The sequence below is a fragment of the Pantherophis guttatus genome, chromosome 18, assembly GCF_059756535.1.
Source record: "Pantherophis guttatus breed Tessera chromosome 18, ASM5975653v1, whole genome shotgun sequence".
Classification (NCBI taxonomy): Eukaryota; Metazoa; Chordata; class Lepidosauria; order Squamata; family Colubridae; genus Pantherophis; species Pantherophis guttatus.
In genome coordinates this window covers 1,612,810-1,630,981 of record NC_142080.1, presented here as the reverse complement: position 1 = coordinate 1,630,981, position 18,172 = coordinate 1,612,810, and the positions used below count along the sequence as shown (strand labels likewise).

The window sequence follows — 18,172 nt, the reverse complement described above, 5'->3', positions numbered from 1 at the left end:
AGAAGCAACAGATGGAATCTAATCCAGGAGAGATCCAATTTAGAATCAGTGCAATGGTTTTCCTCCAGAAGTTGTAAGTGCTTCATCACTGGGGTTTTTAAAGAAGAGAATGGACAGCCATTTGCCTGAGATGGTTTACAGTTTCCTGCTTGAGCAGGGGGTTGGATAGAAGACCTCACAGGTCCCTCCCAACTCTTGTTATTGTGTCGTTCTGTTAATAGAGCAAGTGGTATCTCTGTGCTATTTCTAAGCTCTTTGTTATGAGAGCTTGAGGGAAGTTGCCTTGATTATTCAGAACAGACAACTCAAGATAGAAAGAGCTTGTGGGATTCACTGTTACTGTAGACAATCATGATGATGAGAGAGTAGAAAGGTTTCACCAGGAATGAAGTCCTATTGCCAGCTGTTCTCCAGGATTGCCGATCAAAGCTTGGGAACATAGAATTCAGGATAACACTTCAATTCTTTCCTCAGTTTTGGGCTCCCTGCAAAAACGGTATGGACTTTGCAAGAGACCATGTTTCCCAGATCCCTCAGGGGTGACCACTAGGTAGAGCCTCTTCATGGAAAGGCTGTGTTAAGGAACTGCACCCTGAGTTGGCAAAAGTCATCACTGAATGAAGGACCTGCTACATTTTTGCGATGTGCTAAATTTATTAGAACCGCTGGATGAACAGGGATTGGAAGAAGAATGGAACATTCTGGAGTTCGTGGGATCTTCTGGCATTCCCCAGAAGGTTCCACTGACTGACTGACTGACTGACTGACTGACTGACTGACTTAATGACTGACTGATTGATTGACTGAATAAATAAATACATGGATGGATGATTTAAACAATAATAATAATTAAGAATTATATATGCAATGGATTGGAGACCCCCTGAATATTTTGGGGGCACAATGGAACCTACTGACATATCCAATTCCCTCATGGAAAAGACTCGGCTCAATCCAACATTGAGCCGTTGGATGGAACAGCTCAATAAACAAGGATTGGAAGAAGAATGGAATATTCTGGAGTTCATGAATCTTCTGGAATTCCCTAGAAGGTTCCGCTAACTGACTGACTGATTTAATGACTGACTGCTTGACTGCATCAATCAATCCATCAATGAATGAATGAATAACTAAATAGATGATTTTTTTAAAAAATTAAGAATTATATATGCAATGGATTAGAGACCCCCTGAATATTTTGGGCCCACAATGGAACCTTTTGACATATCCAATTTCTTCCCCTCTCTGAAAAATTTCCTCACGGAAAAGACTCGGCTAAATGACCCATCTGGAGCAGAATATGGATTGTATCTCTAGCGTTGATAAATTCTAATTCTATCATATTTCCTAATCAAGGCAAATATTCCAAGTTTTGGTTCAAACAGGGAAGAACCTGCAGGGGTCACTGTTGGAAGAGAAGATCAGTGGCGTCTCTGCATGATTTTGGATCTGACCTTCTGTCTAAGTCCTTGTGTTCTATGAGAGGTTCATCCAAACCATTGACATCTGAGGGTGAAGCTCAAGAGATACCCCTTTGTCTGAGTGGATTGAGGTTCTGGGCAGCTCAAAGGCCTACTTAGGAGACCTGTTCAGAGAGAGCAAGAGAGAGAGAGAAGATGGTGTAATCTGGTGGTGGCCATTAAATGGCTTTAAAGGTGGATGAGATACCACCATGGAGGAGATGCCTACCATGAGCTATTAGTCTTGAAAATTCAACATTAGCTGCAGAGGATGGAGACCAACCTTCCAATGTTCTGTGGGGAACTCTGGGGGCATCAAAGGGATAGATCTCCAAGCTTCTCTTTGCAATCACCATAAAGGTTGACCTCTGGGAGAAACCAACTGTTGGACTAAGAAGGACCTTGACTTGGTTCATCTGAGCTCGTTTTAGTGTCTTTGGAAACCTGGAAGGCAGATTTGCCATTGAACACAAGAATCTTCAACTTTATTTAATTCACTCTAACTCATGCTACCAAGGGTGGAGCTCAAAGGAAGACAGAGACATGGGTTCAAATCAAGCACATTTCATTTTATTGGAAGACACAGAGAAGTGACATTTAGAGGCACACAAGATTTGATGAAGGCTTGTTTTATATATAAGCAAGGGGGGAGCAGGGTTTGGAGCATTTTAAAGCAAGGATGGGAAACAAAGAAAGAGTAGGAGAAGTCCAACAGAGTCGTAAGAGGTCTTCCGTGCCAATTTTATCCATCTAAAGGCAAACACAACCGGTTTGTCAAAGATCGATGCAGTCGAGAACAGGGCTCAGATACGCTTTATCCAATCTTCTCAAATCCGTTTTTTGGTCGTGGAGAGTCCAGGGGAATTTAGCAGGGAAGGTTGCAGGGCAGAGAGCAGATGCTGCCACGGCGTCTGAGGCGTCCCAGGCGGCCTCCGAGATAGCCGGCACCTAAGCTTCCGATACCTCCAGGGGCACATGGGGTTTGGCCTCCGACGGCGACGGGCTCACAGCTGGCGGAGAGGATGGGACCAGGGATGGTGACCACAACTGCAGGTGGCTGGATGGTCACCTCGGATGCTGGGATCTGGTTGATGCAGGAGGGGACGACTCCGGCCAAGGTGCCCAGGTTTCTTGAGCTTTCAGCCAAGGCGCCAGCTCCGTAGCCGTAGCCCAAACCATGGCCATAACCGAAGCCATAGCCCAAACCGTAGCCCTGACCCAAACCCCAACCAAGACCTCTGGAACCAGCTGATCCGAAGCCAACAACTGGGGCGGAGGCGCAAGAAGGCACAGCACAAGAAGGTCCACAGTCAACCATGGTGTTGAGTTGTGAGGTGAGTCTATTGTACAAAATAGAGAGAGATTGTGAGAATTGCATTCGTTCCCTTTTACCATCGCACCCCTTGCTTCTTCGGTCAACCAACAGGATAGCTTTAAGAGGATTTGATTTGCTAGAACTGAGATGAATGGTAACCTCTAATTAACCTTCTCCAGCTAGGCTTCCTCAACCTAAAATGGTCAGTAGGCTCACCAGTACGGACATGAACTTTGGAAGGCAGAGCCGGAAACCCATTCCTTCCTTTTCTTAAAGGGGAGGAGAATAATTTGAAGAATTATTAGACGTTAAAAACTTGGCTTTCTTTCATCTCCCCAATCATTTTTGAAGTCCACTTTGGATGGCCCTAGACCTTCTGGCTTCCACTGCTAATGGTGAGAAGTTAAAAAATAAAGAGGTTGTAGAAGAAAGCAGAGGCAGTCTGGTTCTATAACTTGCCAAGAAAAATCAAATAGCAAGCAAGCTCCAAAAAAGTCTTCTCGAAATCAGAAACATTGAGAAGAATTCTAGGCTGTGATGAGGTCCACATTTTGAAGCGCCTCAGATTCTGACTTGAAGATCTACCTTAGCTGTCTCAAAAAGATTGGATTGGTTTTGTTCCTCTCTCTCTCTCTCTCCCTCTCCCTCTCTTTCCATCCTTTTGACACTCTCTTTTTCTCCCTTTCTCTCCAAACTCTGACCTCTATCTTCTGAAACTCAAAATGAAGCCTTCCTACTCCTTCAAATAGAACTCCAGAAGCTGATTCTGAAAGCAGAAGCTTTCAGAAGCATTCTAGCCTCTGATGAGGTCCAAATCTTGCAGAATCTCAGATTCTGGCTTGAAGATCTACCTCATCTGCTCGCAACCAGGAGGGATTCTCTCTGAGTAGATTCTCTGAGTTGTAAGATTCTCTCTTACCTGCTTCGGAGAGAAGTAGTGAAGATAGGAGAGTCAACCAGAAGCTGATGGCACTCCAGAGAGCAGAGGGAGCTTTTATACCATTCTCTCTGCGTCCCCAGGAAATTGAGAAAGAACTCGTAAAACTTCATTAGGCTTCCTACAATTTGCATTTCCGGCATTCAAAAGAAACAAAAAGGACTCCACTCAGCACAAACTGTCACATTGCCTTTGTGAAGTGCGATAATCACGTCACCACAAATAAGCTACTACTACTTCTGTTTTTCCTTTGTAAATATGCAAGTCAGATGTTTCTGTTTATCTGATCATGGAAGTGAGCAACACCTATGGGGTGGAAGATGAAGGCAAGATCAAAGCTGGGTTTGTTGTCCTCAGTAGTGACTCTGTGAAAATGACAACATTTTTGTGGATCAGCACATCGGCGACTCAAGGATACCTTTGACTTCAAGGCGGAGAGCTTGTGACCTGCAGGCATCCCTGAACCTACCCAATACATGGGAAAATAGAAAAATAGTATTTTCAAGTCTTTGTTCAAAACCAGTTCACCCAAGTTCACTTTCAACCTGAAGCTACCTGCTCCAAGTTGACTCTACACTGCAGTGTTGACTGGAAGGAGAAGCATCCTGGAGGTCCCATCACTAATGGAAGGCCACCTCCAGAACTACAGTGTTCAACCTTCTCATGATGGTCTTGTCATCTCCAGAGTTGAACTTTCTCCATGGTGGTTCCCCCTTTCTGAACTACCTAACCCAAATATTTTAACAAACCCAACTTTGTTAAGCTTTCATCGAGCCATGGAAACCTATGAGTTCTGGAGCATATTTTTGAAGCAGAGTGAAGATCACATACAGCTGTTGGCACACAAGTTCTCAAACTCTGATAACTATGATTTCTTCGGGGAAAAAATAGTTAACATGGCTTAGCAGGGTAGATAAACCCCATTTTATTGGTCGGGGTTGCCTGGACACCATATTGGAAAATATTAAGTTGAAAATGTATACAGCAATAAAGAAAAATGAAAGAAGAAGTAGAGAGATGGAAGAGAAGGGAAAGGAGAGAGAGAGATAGAAAAGAGGGGAGGAAGGAAGAGGGGGAAATCAGAGTAGGAGAGAGGGTTAGTCAGGGAGGAAGAAAGGAGGAGGAGGAGAAAGGAAGGGGAAGTAGTAAGGAGCAGGAGAGGAGGGAAAGAAAGGAAGAAGGAAGGAAGGAAGAGAGGGAGAGGGAAGAGACTGAGAAGAAAGACTGCTGTATAACAAAAAAGAGGAAATGAAAGAAAGGCAACCCCAAACACACATATAAATATTAAGATAAAGAAGGAATGGTTAATAAATAAAAGAGAATAAACGTGAGCAAGTAGGAAAATTAGAATTTGAGAGGCAAATGAAGATGTTGTTTATACAAATAAGCATAGAAATATTGAGATATGAATTAAAGAAAAAATAGGGGAGAAAGGGAAGGTTTTGGCAAAATTGTAATTGAGTAAAATGTATTTGAACTTGAAAAATTGTATAAGATAAGATATGGCCAATACTCTGTTCAAAAAAAAAAAAAAGATGGGGGTGAATGTGGGGGGAACATTCAATAAAACTTGATTCAAAAACGAAACGAAACGAAACGAAACGAAACGAAACGAAACGAAACGAAACGAAACAAAACAAAACAAAACAAAACAAAACAAAACAAAACAAAACAAAACAAAACCCCACTTTCTTCTCTAGAACCACAGAAATGGAAGGGACCTTCCTTTTCCCACTGTACATGTTCTGTACATGTTCTACTACATCACTCTGAGAGGTGACCATTCAGGATTTCTTGGAAGGCCCCCTATGAAAGCTTCCAAACTGGTAGTGGCATTCAGCCGGTTCTATCCAATTCGGGCGAACAGGTAGGGCTGACTACAGGATGCCCTGCTCACCCACACGGACATCATGACATCCCATTTTCCCACATTTTTGGCATTCTGCACATGCTCAGAAGGCCTTGCTCATGCATGGAAGATGGCGTGTGCGAGCGGAGTTTGCATGTGTGCACGCACACACACATATTTGCGAACTGGTAGGGAAGGTAAGTGATTACCACCCTGTTCCAAACCTTATGTAGCAGCCTGTTTGTTCACCCCCCCTCTCTCCCCCATTCTCCCCCTCTCTTCCCCCCCTCTTCCTCTCCCTTTCTCTCTCTCCCTCACTTTGACACTCTCTTTTTCTCCCTTTCTCTCCACAATCTCCTCTATCTTCTGAATGGATAGGCTGACTCAAAATCAAATAAATATTTGTTGAACATTGCTATTATAAGTAGATCAGATCAGTGAATCTACTGATGCTCAATCACGGCTCGTGATGCAACAGGGATGAGGAGAAAATATTGTCCGCAGCCATTGAATAATTGAACAAAATCTTGAAATTTGAAATTATAAACAGGATGCTGTTTTGCGTTCAGCAAGGCTAGAAATAAAGTGAGTTTAAAAGACAGAAAGAAAGAAAGAAAGAAAGAAAGAAAGAAAGAAAGAAAGAAAGAAAGAAAGAAAGAAAAAGATCAAAGTGTTAACTGCATCTTGTGGGACTGACAAAATGCTAAGTCTTCAAACTCATGTTTATTTCCTATTATTAAAGTAATTTTGGGCAGTTTGATGAGACTGTGCACAAACATAAATGAAACCCTGGAGCCAAAAGGGGCGTCTCTAAGCTAGCTGTGGGGACAGAAAAACAGTATAAAAGAGCTTCTCATGCTGAGAGCTTCCATCAGCTTCATCTCCTCCTCTTGACTGCTTCTTTAAGAGTCTCTCTGGTAAGTCCCTTGCATCTCAGATGCCTTTCTAGGCTGTTATGGCTCTTTGTGTCGTGAATTGGTGTGGGAAGGAAAGAAGAAAGGAAGGAAGGGAGGGAGGGAGGGAAGGAGGGAGGGATAGGAATGGAGGAGAGAGAGAAGGGAGGAAGATTAGAGGGAAGGAAGGAAGGAAGGAAGGAAGGAAGGAAGGAAGGAAGGAAGGAAGGAAGGAAGGAAGGAAGGAGATAAGAATGGAGGAGAGAGAGAAGGGAGGAAGATTAGAAGGAAGGAAGGAATAAGGATGGAAGAGAAGGAAGGAAAGAAATGAGGAAGGAAGGAGGGATAGAGGAGAAAGAGGAGAAAGAGAAGTAAGAGAGGAAGGGAGAGAAGGAGAGAGGGAATGAGGGAGGGAGGGAATAGGGAGGGAGGAGAAAGGGAAGGGAAGGGACGGCGAGAGGGAGGGTGGGAGGAAGGGAGGAAGGAAGGAACAATTCTGCCTCCTCTTAGGAAGAACCTAGAGAAATGTTTCATTCTGACCTTAAAGCAGCTTTCAGAAAACACGCTTGATCTCAGAATGAAAGACCTGCTTATATTTCATTTGAATATTAGCAAAAACTTCCAGATTGGTGCAACTGTGGAACAGACGTCTTAGGGTCCTTCCATCAAGGTGGGAAGTCACTGTCCAATAAAAGAGGTCCACTTTGTGATCCACCGAACGGCAGACTAAACTTCGTTGCAGGATTCCTGACGATGTTGTTGTAAAAAGTGCCTTGTGGCCGATCCTCAGACTTATGACCATCATAAGTCATGTGATCAATATTTGGGTGCTTGGCAGCTAGATGTATTTATGGCAGAATCAGTTGTGGTCGTATGTTGAAGGCCACCTATCCATGATATTAGGAAGTGTCTTCTTGTTTTTTCTCATGCTGTGTGTGAATCACAAAACCCATGCTTCTTCTTCTTCTTCTTCCAACAGCTCATCCATCCAGCCATGGCTTACTGTGGACCTTCTTGTGCTGTCCCCTCTTGCGCCTCCGCCCCAGTTGTTGGCTTTGGATCAGCTGGTTCCAGAGGTCTTGGTTGGGGTTTGGGTCAGGGCTACGGTTTGGGCTACGGCTTGGGTTATGGCCGCGGTTTGGGCTACGGCTATGGAGCTGGCGCCTTGGCTGAAAGCTCAAGAAACCTGGGCACCTTGGCTGGAGTCGTCCCCTCCTGCATCAACCAGATCCCAGCATCCGAGGTGACCATCCAGCCACCTGCAGTTGTGGTCACCATCCCTGGTCCCATCCTCTCCGCCAGCTGTGAGCCCGTTGCCGTCGGAGGCCAAACCCCATGTGCCCCCGGAGGTATTGGAAGCTTAGGTGCTGGCTACCTCGGAGGCCGCCTGGGACGTCTCGGACACCGTGGCAGCATCTGCTCTCTGCCCTGCAACCTCCCCTGCTAAATTCCCCTGGACTCTCCACGACCAAAAAACGGATTTGAGAAGATTGGATAAAGCGTATCTGAGCCCTGTTCTGGACTGCATCGATCTTTGACAAACTGGTTGCGTTTGCCTTTAGAGGGATGAAATTGGCATGGAAGACCTCTTACGACTCTGTTGGACTTCTCCTACTCTTTCTTTGTTTCCCATCCTTGCTTTAAAATACTCCAAACCCTGTTCCCCCCTTGCTTATATATAAAACAAGCCTTCACCAAGTCTTGTGTGCCTCTAAATGTCACTTCTCTGTGTCTTCCAATAAAGTAAAATGTGCTTGATTTGAACCCATGTCTCTGTCTTCCTTTGAGCTCCACCCTTGGTAGCATGAGTTAGAGTGAATTAAATTAAAGTTGAAGATTCTTGTGTTCAATGGCAAATCTGCCTTCCAGGTTTCCAAAGACACTAAAACGAGCTCAGATGAACCAAGTCAAGGTCCTTCTTAGTCCAACAGTTGGTTTCTCCCAGAGGTCAACCTTTATGGTGATTGCAAAGAGAAGCTTGGAGATCTGTCCCTTTGATGCCCCCAGAGTTCCCCACAGAACATTGGAAGGATGTTCTCCATCCCCTACAGCTAATGTTGAATTTTCAAGACTAATAGCTCATGGTAGGCATCTCCTCCATGGTGGTATCTCATCCACCTTTAAAGCCATTTAATGGCCACCACCAGATTACACCATCTTCTCTCTCTCTCTTGCTCTCTCTGAACAGGTCTCCTAAGTAGGCCTTTGAGCTGCCCAGAACCTCAATCCACTCAGACAAAGGGGTATCTCTTGAGCTTCACCCTCAGATGTCAATGGTTTGGATGAACCTCTCATAGAACACAAGGACTTAGACAGAAGGTCAGATCCAAAATCATGCAGAGACGCCACTGATCTTCTCTTCCAACAGTGACCCCTGCAGGTTCTTCCCTGTTTGAACCAAAACTTGGAATATTTGCCTTGATTAGGAAATATGATAGAATTAGAATTTATCAACGCTAGAGATACAATCCATATTCTGCTCCAGATGGGTCATTTAGCCGAGTCTTTTCCGTGAGGAAATTTTTCAGAGAGGGGAAGAAATTGGATATGTCAAAAGGTTCCATTGTGGGCCCAAAATATTCAGGGGGTCTCTAATCCATTGCATATATAATTCTTAATTTTTTAAAAAAATCATCTATTTAGTTATTCATTCATTCATTGATGGATTGATTGATGCAGTCAAGCAGTCAGTCATTAAATCAGTCAGTCAGTTAGCGGAACCTTCTAGGGAATTCCAGAAGATTCATGAACTCCAGAATATTCCATTCTTCTTCCAATCCTTGTTTATTGAGCTGTTCCATCCAACGGCTCAATGTTGGATTGAGCCGAGTCTTTTCCATGAGGGAATTGGATATGTCAGTAGGTTCCATTGTGGCCCCAAAATATTCAGGGGGTCTCCAATCCATTGCATATATAATTCTTAATTATTATTATTGTTTAAATCATCCATCCATGTATTTATTTATTCAGTCAATCAATCAGTCAGTCATTAAGTCAGTCAGTCAGTCAGTCAGTCAGTCAGTGGAACCTTCTGGGGAATGCCAGAAGATCCCACAAACTCCAGAATGTTCCATTCTTCTTCCAATCCCTGTTCATCCAGCGGTTCTAATAAATTTAGCACATCGCAAAAATGTAGCAGGTCCTTCATTCAGGGATGACTTCTGCCAACTCAGGGTGCAGTTCCTTAACACAGCCTTTCCATGAAGAGGCTCTACCTAGTGGTCACCCCTGAGGGATCTGGGAAACATGGTCTCTTGCAAAGTCCATACCGTTTTTGCAGGGAGCCCAAAACTGAGGAAAGAACTGAAGTGTTATCCTGAATTCTATGTTCCCAAGCTTTGATCGGCAATCCTGGAGAACAGCTGGTAATAGGACTTCATTCCTGGTGAAACCTTTCTACTCTCTCATCATCATGATTGTCTACAGTAACAGTGAATCCCACAAGCTCTTTCTATCTTGAGTTGTCTGTTCTGAATAATCAAGGCAACTTCCCTCAAGCTCTCATAACAAAGAGCTTAGAAATAGCACAGAGATACCACTTGCTCTATTAACAGAACGACACAATAACAAGAGTTGGGAGGGACCTGTGAGGTCTTCTATCCAACCCCCTGCTCAAGCAGGAAACTCTAAACCATCTCAGGCAAATGGCTGTCCAATCTCTTCTTTAAAAACCTCCAGTGTTGGAGCACTTACAACAGTTCCACTGATTCAGTGTTATCTATCAAGAAAATTCTCCTTATTTCTAAGTTAGATCTCTTCTTGATTAGTTTCTCTCTGTTGCTTCTTGTCCTACCTTCGGGTGCTTTGGACAATAAGTTGACCTATTCTTATGAGATGCCACCATCAGATGCCGTCTGACACCATTTTTGAGAAAGGATTGTACATAGTGTATACCCTGTGTGTTCTCAGATAAAATGACCATAGAGGTATGATATTACTTTTTTCATCTTTATGAGGCATCTTCAGAGGTGAGTAGCCATATGTTGTTCTATGGGAGTTGAAAGCCCCTTCAAGGAATTAAACTCATTAACCTTCATGGTTTGGATAACTATATTTCATCAATTACATTTTAGAGGCCATCTAGATCTGGCAACCTGTACTTGTTACTCTAGTTTTGGGCCCCTAAGAGATGGTCCATGAACATCTTGATTGTACCTTCCCTTCATGATCCTGAACCTCATCCTATGATGGACCTACGCTGATCCCTCTAGGTTTGCTGACTTGAGACTAAATATCTCATGTTCCTTTGGCCCATCCTCATAAGGCATGTCCTCAATCTAATAAATCAATTAGAATAGAGCTGGAAGGAACCTTGGAGGTCTTCTAGATCAACCTCCTGCTCAAGCAGGAAGCCCTATACCAAAAGAGACCCCCATGTCTTCCTGTCACCTTCCCCTGAACCTTCTACAAATGGAATATCCTTTTCAATATGTGGTACCCAGAATTGTACAAAGTTCTCCAGGTGTGGTGTCAGCAAGGCAGAATAGAGGGGCAGGAGAACCCGAATTGTGATAGTCCTTCTAGCAGCTTTGACCCAGACCTGGCCCAGTTGACATGAATCAGTGCAAAGGGCAAACCCAGCCAATGAGCTGCTTCAACCACCATGACTTATTCATCAGCAGGGCAACCTTAGCCACCCTTCTCTTTCCACCCCTACCCCACCCAGGCTCCATGGAGAAAACCTCCACGGCCACCAAGAGAAGACTTCACCCATCGTCAAATGACAACCAAGGAGAACGAGTAGTTTGCAATGCAGAATCACTTTTATTCAGGTGCAAAGAAAGAACATTGAGAAAAACCATCAGATGCGCCAAGTAGTCCAAAGCAATCCACATTTCCTGTTTGAGAAATAGTTTTAGAGGGCAGGGAAGGGACAAGGTCCTAAATGTCCACAGATCTTCTTTCCTTCATAACTTCATTCAAAAACCCTTCCCTTATCAATTTAGCAGGGGGCTCATTTCACAGGAAGGCATGGTACTATCTGCTGAAGGTGGCCAGGAGACAGAAGAAAGAGACTTGTGAAAGATAGATGTGGGCCAATGTAGGCCCCAGACATGCCTTAGCCAATCTTCTAAAATCCGGTTTGATCATGGAGAGTCCTGGTTTCCTTAACAGGGGAGGTTGCAAGGATTGCAGATGCTGCCACGGCGACCGAAATGTCCCAGGCGGCCTCCGAGGTAGCCGGCACCCAAGCGTCCGAGACCTCCGGGGGCACATGGGTTGTAGCCTCCGACAGCGACGGGCTCACAGCTGGCGGAGAGGATGGGACCAGGGATGGTGACTATAACTGCAGGTGGCTGGATGGTCACCTCGGATGCTGGGATCTGGTTGATGGGTTTGGGGATGACTCCGGCGAGGGTGCCCAGGTTTCTTGAGCTTTCAGCCAAGGCGCCAGCTCCGTAGCCATAACCTAAACCAAGACCTCCAGAGCCAAGACCTCCAGAGCCAAGACCTCCAGAGCCAAGACCTGCATAGCCGAGACCTGCATAGCCGAGACCTCCACAGCCGAGACCTCCGGCACCAGCTGACCCAAAGCCAACAACTGGGGCAGAGGCACAAGATGGCACAGCACAGGAGGGTCCACAGTAAGGCATGGCTGGATGGAAGAGCTGTTGGAAGAAGAAGAAGAACTATGTGTTTGGTGATTCACACACAGAGCATGAATTTCCTCAACGAAAACCCTTCCTGGTATCATGGACAGGTAGCCCTCAACACAGAGAATGACTGAGTCGGAAGGGACCTCGGAGGTCTTCTAGTCCAGCCCCCTGCTCAAGCAGGAAGCCCTCTACCGTTTAAGACAAATGATTGTCCCATCTCTTCTTAAAAACCTCCAGCATTGGAGCATCTACAACTTCTGGTAGCAAGTCATGATCACACTTGGGACGGTCATTTTCAAACGCTCAAATTTGGATCCCATTGCCCAGTGGGGCAGTCCTTAAGAGAGTCACACACTTGATTTTACAACCTGTTTTGCCTTGGTCATTAAAAGAGAAACAGGTTTCCCTATTGACTTTGCTTCTTGGAAGTCACTTAGAAAGCTCATGAATGGTGGGACATTCCAACTGGTTAAGCATGGGATGAAGAAGTAATTGTTTAGTCTTTTCTGAAAAATCTCCAGAGATGGAGAAGCTACAACCCCTATCAGATGGCTGCTCTACAGTTCTACAAATCTGGAAGTTTTTCCTAACGTCTGAATGAAATACAGGTCGCTGTAACTCTCAGTCTAAGACAAACATGTTTTCTGAATGCTCAGAGCTCTGAAAGGTCAGAGCAAAACAAGTTTCTAGGCTCTTCCTAAGAGGAGTCAGAACCTTCCTTCCTTCCTTCCTTCCTTCCTTCCTTCCTTCCTTCCTTCCTTCCTTCCTTCCTTCCTTCCATCAGATTCTTGTATATATTGTAAATCTTCCACGCCACCCCATTCCATGACACAAAGTGCCATAACAGCTTAGAAGGCATCTCAGATGCAAGGGACTTACCAGAGAGACTCTCAGAGAAGCAGTCAAGAGGAGGAGATGAAGCTGATGGAAGCTGTCAATGCAAGAAGCTCTTTTATACTGTTTCTCTGTCCCCACCGGAAGGCTTAGAGACACCCCCTTTGCGCCCCAGGGTTTCATTAATCAGCAGCTTCTGCACAGCTTATTACTTTAATAAGTAGAAATGAGTGTTGAAGACATGGCGTTTTGTCAACCACATAAATTGTGATTGTCCCTTTGATCTTTTCTTTTCTTGTTTCGATGGACGTCACTCACTCATTCAAAACACAATGACTGAATGAAGGCATGACACATGGAAATTGTTATGGATGGACCTGGTCTATTCCTAGCATCACCACCTCTCTTTTGTGTTCTTAAAAGGTGAAGGCAACAATTGAAAATGAAAGGGGAAAAAAAATCAAAACTCTTTTCTCAATATTTAAGATCAAGAAGAATTGGCATTCATCATGCCATCAATCGCTCCACAAAGGCAGGAGTCTCCCAGTGGAGGGACATTTGCTGATGGATGTCCATCAATGACTTTAAAATAATCTACTAGGATTCCTTGTTCATTTATTTACTGACTCTGGTTTGTAGGTCACTCCACTCTGAGAAGAAACCAGCACAAAAAGAGACAAAAGCAACAGAAATATTTTCTTGCTTTTGGGCATGTCTACCACATATGATAATATGTGCCAGATGCTTGATTAGACTTCCAACCTTTATCTGTTCTGTCTTTAAACATTTTTGCCAATCTTGCCGGTGCAAAATGTTTTTATAGATGGAAATGTTTCAATGCTTCTTTGAAAGCTTAGTAAAGTTGGGTTGGTCAAAATATTTGGGATAAACCAAATAGTCAGACAGAGGGACTATCATGGAGAAGGTTGAACTCTGAGCTTTTGGAGGTGACAAGACCATCATAAGAAAGTTGAACATTGAGGATCTGGAGGTGATGGGACCTCCAGGATATCACTGCAGAGTTGGATTTATCTATCCTGCTAAGCCATGTTAACTAATTTATTTGAACAAACTATCATTATCAGAGCTTGAGAAGTTGTGTGCCAACATCAGTATGTGATCTTCACACTGCTTCAAACATGCTCTGGAACAGACATGTTTTCATGGCTCCATGAAAGCTTACTAAAGTTGGGTTGGTCAAAATGTTTGGGTTAGATAGTTCAGAAAGGGGGGCCATGATGGAGAAAGTTCAACTCTGAGGTTCTGGAATTGGTGATTGGACCTCCAGGGTGCTTCATTCTCCAGACATTACTGAAGAGTAAAGTCAACCTGGAGCAGGTGGCCTCAGGATCAGAGTGAACTGGGGTTACTGGTTTTCAACAAGGCCTGGAGAACACCATTTTTCCATCTTCCCAACGTATTGGGTAGATTCATGGATATCTGCAGAGTCATAATCTCCCCACCTTGAAGTCAGAGATATTCTGTGCTGATTCAAGGAAATGCTATCATTTTCGTGGAGTTGCTACTGAAGACAACAACCCAGCTTTGATCTTACCTTTATCCCCGCCTCATGGCAGTGGCACATTTCCAAGATCAGATAAACAGAAGCATTTGACCTGAAGTCGGCAAATTTAAAAGGATGCACAGTTCATCCAGTAGCTTATTTGTGGTGACATGATGATTGTACCACAGAATGCTAAGGCGACAATTTCTGCTGAGTGAAGAACCTTTTTTTTCTTCTTTTGAATGACGGAAATGCAAATTGTAGGAAGCCTAATGAAGTTTTATGAGTCCCAACTTCCTGTGGACGCGATCCGAATCGTATAAAAGCTCTCTATTCTCTCTGGAGTGCCATTAGCTTCTGGTTGACACTCCTGTCTTCACTACTTCTTTCAGAAACAGGTAAGACTATCTACTCAGAGAGAATCCCTCCTGGCTGCAAGGGTGATAAGGAGATCTTCAAGCCAGAATCTGAGATTCTTCAAGATTTGGACCTCATCAGAGGCTAGAATGCTTCTGAAAGCTTCTGCTTTCAGAATCAGCTTCTGGTGTTCTATTTGAAGGAGTAGGAAGGCTTCATTTTGAGTTTCAGAAGATAGAGGTCAGAGTTTGGAGAGAAAGGGAGAAAAAGAGAGTGTCAAAGGGATGGAAGGAGAGGGAGGTTGAGGGAGAGAGAGAGAGGGAGAGAGAGAGGAACGAAAGCAATCCAATCTTTTTGAGACAGCTGAGATAGATCTTCAAGTCAGAATCTGAGGTGCTTCAAAATATTGACCTCATCATAGACTAGAATTGTTCTGCTTGATTCTCCTGTCTTACTTCTCTACGAAGCAGGTAAGACTATCTATTCAGAAAGAATCCCTCCTGGTTGTAAGCAGATGAGGTAGAATCTTCAAGTCAGAATCTGAGGTTCTTCAAAATATGGACCTCATCATAGGCTAGAATGCTACTGGATGCTTCTGCTTTCAGAACCAGCTTCACACTTTCTATTTGAAGGACTAGGATGGGCTTCATTTTGATGTTTTTTCCCCACCTCTCCTTCTCTATTTTTCGCTTACCATCCAAAGAGTTTATGGTTAGGATACTGGAAAGCAACCGGGTCTTTCTAAGATAGCTTGGATGGTCATGTTTATAAGATCCAGGTTGTAATGACAAATGTTTGAGGGTCTCCAGTGAACTCAACTGTTAAGTAGAATGAGCAAAACTCTCATTCAAAAACCCCTGACTTCTTATTCAGAGGTCATGAAACCAGTTGAGAAATTGAGATCTAATCTTAGTTTTGGAGAAGATGACAAGAAAAATATGGGCAGACCTTTCTCCTGGTCTTCTTATGACTTGGCCACTAGCTGGCCAAAGAAAGAAGCACAAGTCTTCAGCCTTAAACAAAAGTATATGGCACAGAGATTGGCTAATATTTACAGAGTATTTTTAGGCTTGATGGACTCAGGAGACACAGAAATGCAGATTTCTCCCCTACTTTATATCCAAGTTCAAAACACGGAGCCTTTGATTTGATGTTCAATCTTGGAGACTTCAACCATGCATTTTCCTTGGTCAGGTCAAAGAAGCAGGCTGGTTTCTTCTAGAACGGAAGTCAGTTGGTTGAGGACCATCACGTTGGATCCAAAGTTGGTTTCAAAAATAATGGGGGTGCTGAAAGAAAGCCAAGTCTTTAAAGCTGGACCTTTGCTTCAAAATTTTCTTCTCCCCTCTAAGAAAAGGAAAGGTTAGGCTCTGCCTTCCAAAATTCATGGCCCGTACTGGCGAGCCTCTTGACCATTTTAGGTTGAGGAAGCCTAAATTGAGAAGATCAGTTAAAGGTTACCATTCACCCCAGTTCTAGCAAATCAAAGCCTATTAAAGTTATCCCGTTGGTCAACAGAAGAAGTGACAGATACGGTGATAAAAGTGAATTGAATGCAATTCTCACGATCTCTCTCTATTTCTTACATTAGACTCACTTCACAACTCAACACAATGCCTTACTGTGGACCCTCCTGTGCTGTGCCATCTTGTGCCTCCGCCCCAGTTGTTGGCTTCGGATCAGCTGGTACCAGAGGCCTTGGCTGTGGAGGGCTCGGTTATGGAGGTTTCGGCTATGCAGGTCTTGGCTCTGCCGGTCTTGGCTATGGAAGTCTTGGTTTAGGTTATGGCTATGGAGCTGGTGAAACCTCAGGAAGCCTGGGCACTCTCTCCGGAATCATCCCCAGACCCATCAACCAGATCCCAGCATCTGAGGTGACCATCCGGCCACCTGCAGTTGTGGTCACCCTCCCTGGTCCCATCCTCTCCGCCAGCTGTGAGCCCGTCGCCGTCGGAGGCCAAACCCCATGTGCCCCCGGAGGTCTCGGACGCTTGGGTGATGGCTACCTCGGAGGCCGCCTGGGACGTTTCAGTCGCCGTGGCAGCATCTGCAATCCTTGCAACCTCCCCTGTTAAGGAAACCAGGACTCTCCATGATCAAACCAGATTTCAGAAGATTGGCTAAGGCGTGTCGGGCCCTATTTTGGCCTGTCTGCAGTTTTCACAATTCTCCTCTGCCTGCTCTACCTTGATCCCATTGCTTGTGTTTATTTTTCCAGTATTCCCACAACCACTTACGGCAAAGAACACTACATCCTCCTGTGAAATATCTTCCCTGCTCAGTTGGTCAGTCAAGGGTTTTAAGTGAAGGTATCAAGGGAAGAAGCTCTGCAAACATCTTGTTTACAGAGGTCCTTCTTTGAGTTATGGTTATGGATCTGGTGCTTTGGCTGTAAGCTCAGATGGTGTCACCGCTTCCATCATCAATCAGACACCATCACCTGAGATCATCATCTAGCCACCTGCTTCCATTGTGACCATCCTTGGTCCTATTCTCTTCATCGGCTGTAAGCCCATTTGTGTTAGAGGCAACACACACCATGTGTGATCCTTGGTTCTTTAGGGAAGTGAAGTCTGGTCTTATGGCTTCGGGAGCACATGGACATATGGACAAAAAGGAGCTGTCTTCCAGGATATTGAGGGAATGTCTGCTAGTCATTGCATTGCTCTGAAAAAAAGATAGGAATGATCTATCATGGACTAAGAAGATGAAGATCCATTTGTGGGCTTAGAATCTGAAAAGGTTGAGCTTCTAGAATTTCCTTTGAAGCTCATCTTCTTCCACTGGACTGGCGTTTCTCCTTTCTTGTCTCAAACTTTTACGGCCACGAAAAAAATAGAGCTGTACTTGTTTCATTTCTCTATCATTTGCTTTGTACGTCTCTTGTGCCTTTGATAATTCACCATTCATGCTTTTGTTCCTACTTCTTCAATAAAACTCATGCTGCATTCTCATTTTTGACTCTCTGGTTTTATACCTCTGGGTGGTTTTTAATCTGATTTATTTACTGGTTGATTACAATTGTATTTTTGTCACTTCCCTAGTTGAGAAACTTCCCTAGCTCTCAAGCAACAATATGCTTGTCTACAGTCATTCCCCCAAAATCTGTGTTAACCAAGAAGGAACTACAACAAAACATTTGAATTACGCAACCATGGCATGGTAGAACACCAAACCACAAAAATTCATCTTCTACAAAAGTCCCTGGACTGACTCCAGTCTTTAAATGAACGGTGCAACAGTCATATTATTAGAAGCATCTTAGCTATTAAAAGGAGTTTTGGGTTTCAGATGTGGCAAAAAGTTGTGGTAGGAAAGGAGGTTCTTGAAGTCCATACTCTTCTCATCACGTTTTCTGAAGAGTGAGGATTCCCAGTAGTTTTTCTGTTGAGGCATGTTCAACCCAACCTGCTTAACCAGGTTAGT

At 44.1% G+C, this 18,172-nt stretch overlaps 4 protein-coding genes across 4 annotated transcripts in view; 2 read left to right on the top strand and 2 right to left on the bottom strand.

Moving 5' to 3' along the window:
* Positions 1-2,008: 2,008 nt before the first annotated feature.
* LOC132712540 (uncharacterized) overlaps positions 2,009-18,172 on the bottom strand; it is a 28,429-nt gene continuing 12,265 nt past the window's right edge. Inside the window, exons 4-7 of the mRNA XM_087881172.1 lie at positions 16,653-16,814; positions 16,369-16,518; positions 3,695-3,833; positions 2,009-2,800 (exon numbers count right to left, since the gene is read on the bottom strand). Of these exons, the coding sequence (XP_087737298.1) occupies positions 2,326-2,800; positions 3,695-3,833; positions 16,369-16,518; positions 16,653-16,814 (926 nt within the window). The 3' untranslated portion in view covers positions 2,009-2,325. The remainder of the gene's footprint in view (positions 2,801-3,694; positions 3,834-16,368; positions 16,519-16,652; positions 16,815-18,172) is intronic.
* Positions 6,431-8,218, top strand: LOC132712539 (feather keratin-like). Its single transcript, XM_060694308.2, has 2 exons — positions 6,431-6,478; positions 7,434-8,218. Exon 2 carries the CDS (start codon positions 7,449-7,451, stop codon positions 7,899-7,901), a length of 453 nt encoding a protein of 150 aa, XP_060550291.2. The 5' UTR covers positions 6,431-6,478; positions 7,434-7,448; the 3' UTR covers positions 7,902-8,218.
* On the bottom strand, positions 11,196-12,971 carry LOC132712538 (uncharacterized). The gene is made up of 2 exons (XM_087881144.1): positions 12,931-12,971; positions 11,196-12,063 (listed from the first exon to the last, which is right to left on the bottom strand). Exon 2 carries the CDS (start codon positions 12,046-12,048, stop codon positions 11,563-11,565), a length of 486 nt encoding a protein of 161 aa, XP_087737270.1. The 5' UTR covers positions 12,049-12,063; positions 12,931-12,971; the 3' UTR covers positions 11,196-11,562.
* Positions 14,745-17,700, top strand: LOC132712537 (uncharacterized). The gene is made up of 2 exons (XM_060694307.2): positions 14,745-14,787; positions 16,338-17,700. Exon 2 carries the CDS (start codon positions 16,360-16,362, stop codon positions 16,819-16,821), a length of 462 nt encoding a protein of 153 aa, XP_060550290.1. The 5' UTR covers positions 14,745-14,787; positions 16,338-16,359; the 3' UTR covers positions 16,822-17,700.

Coding starts and splice junctions, on each gene's coding strand:
- LOC132712539 (XM_060694308.2), top strand. CDS start 7,449: ATGGCTTACTGTGGACCTTCTTGTGCTGTCCCCTCTTGCGCCTCCGCC.
- LOC132712538 (XM_087881144.1), bottom strand. CDS start 12,048: ATGCCTTACTGTGGACCCTCCTGTGCTGTGCCATCTTGTGCCTCTGCC.
- LOC132712537 (XM_060694307.2), top strand. CDS start 16,360: ATGCCTTACTGTGGACCCTCCTGTGCTGTGCCATCTTGTGCCTCCGCC.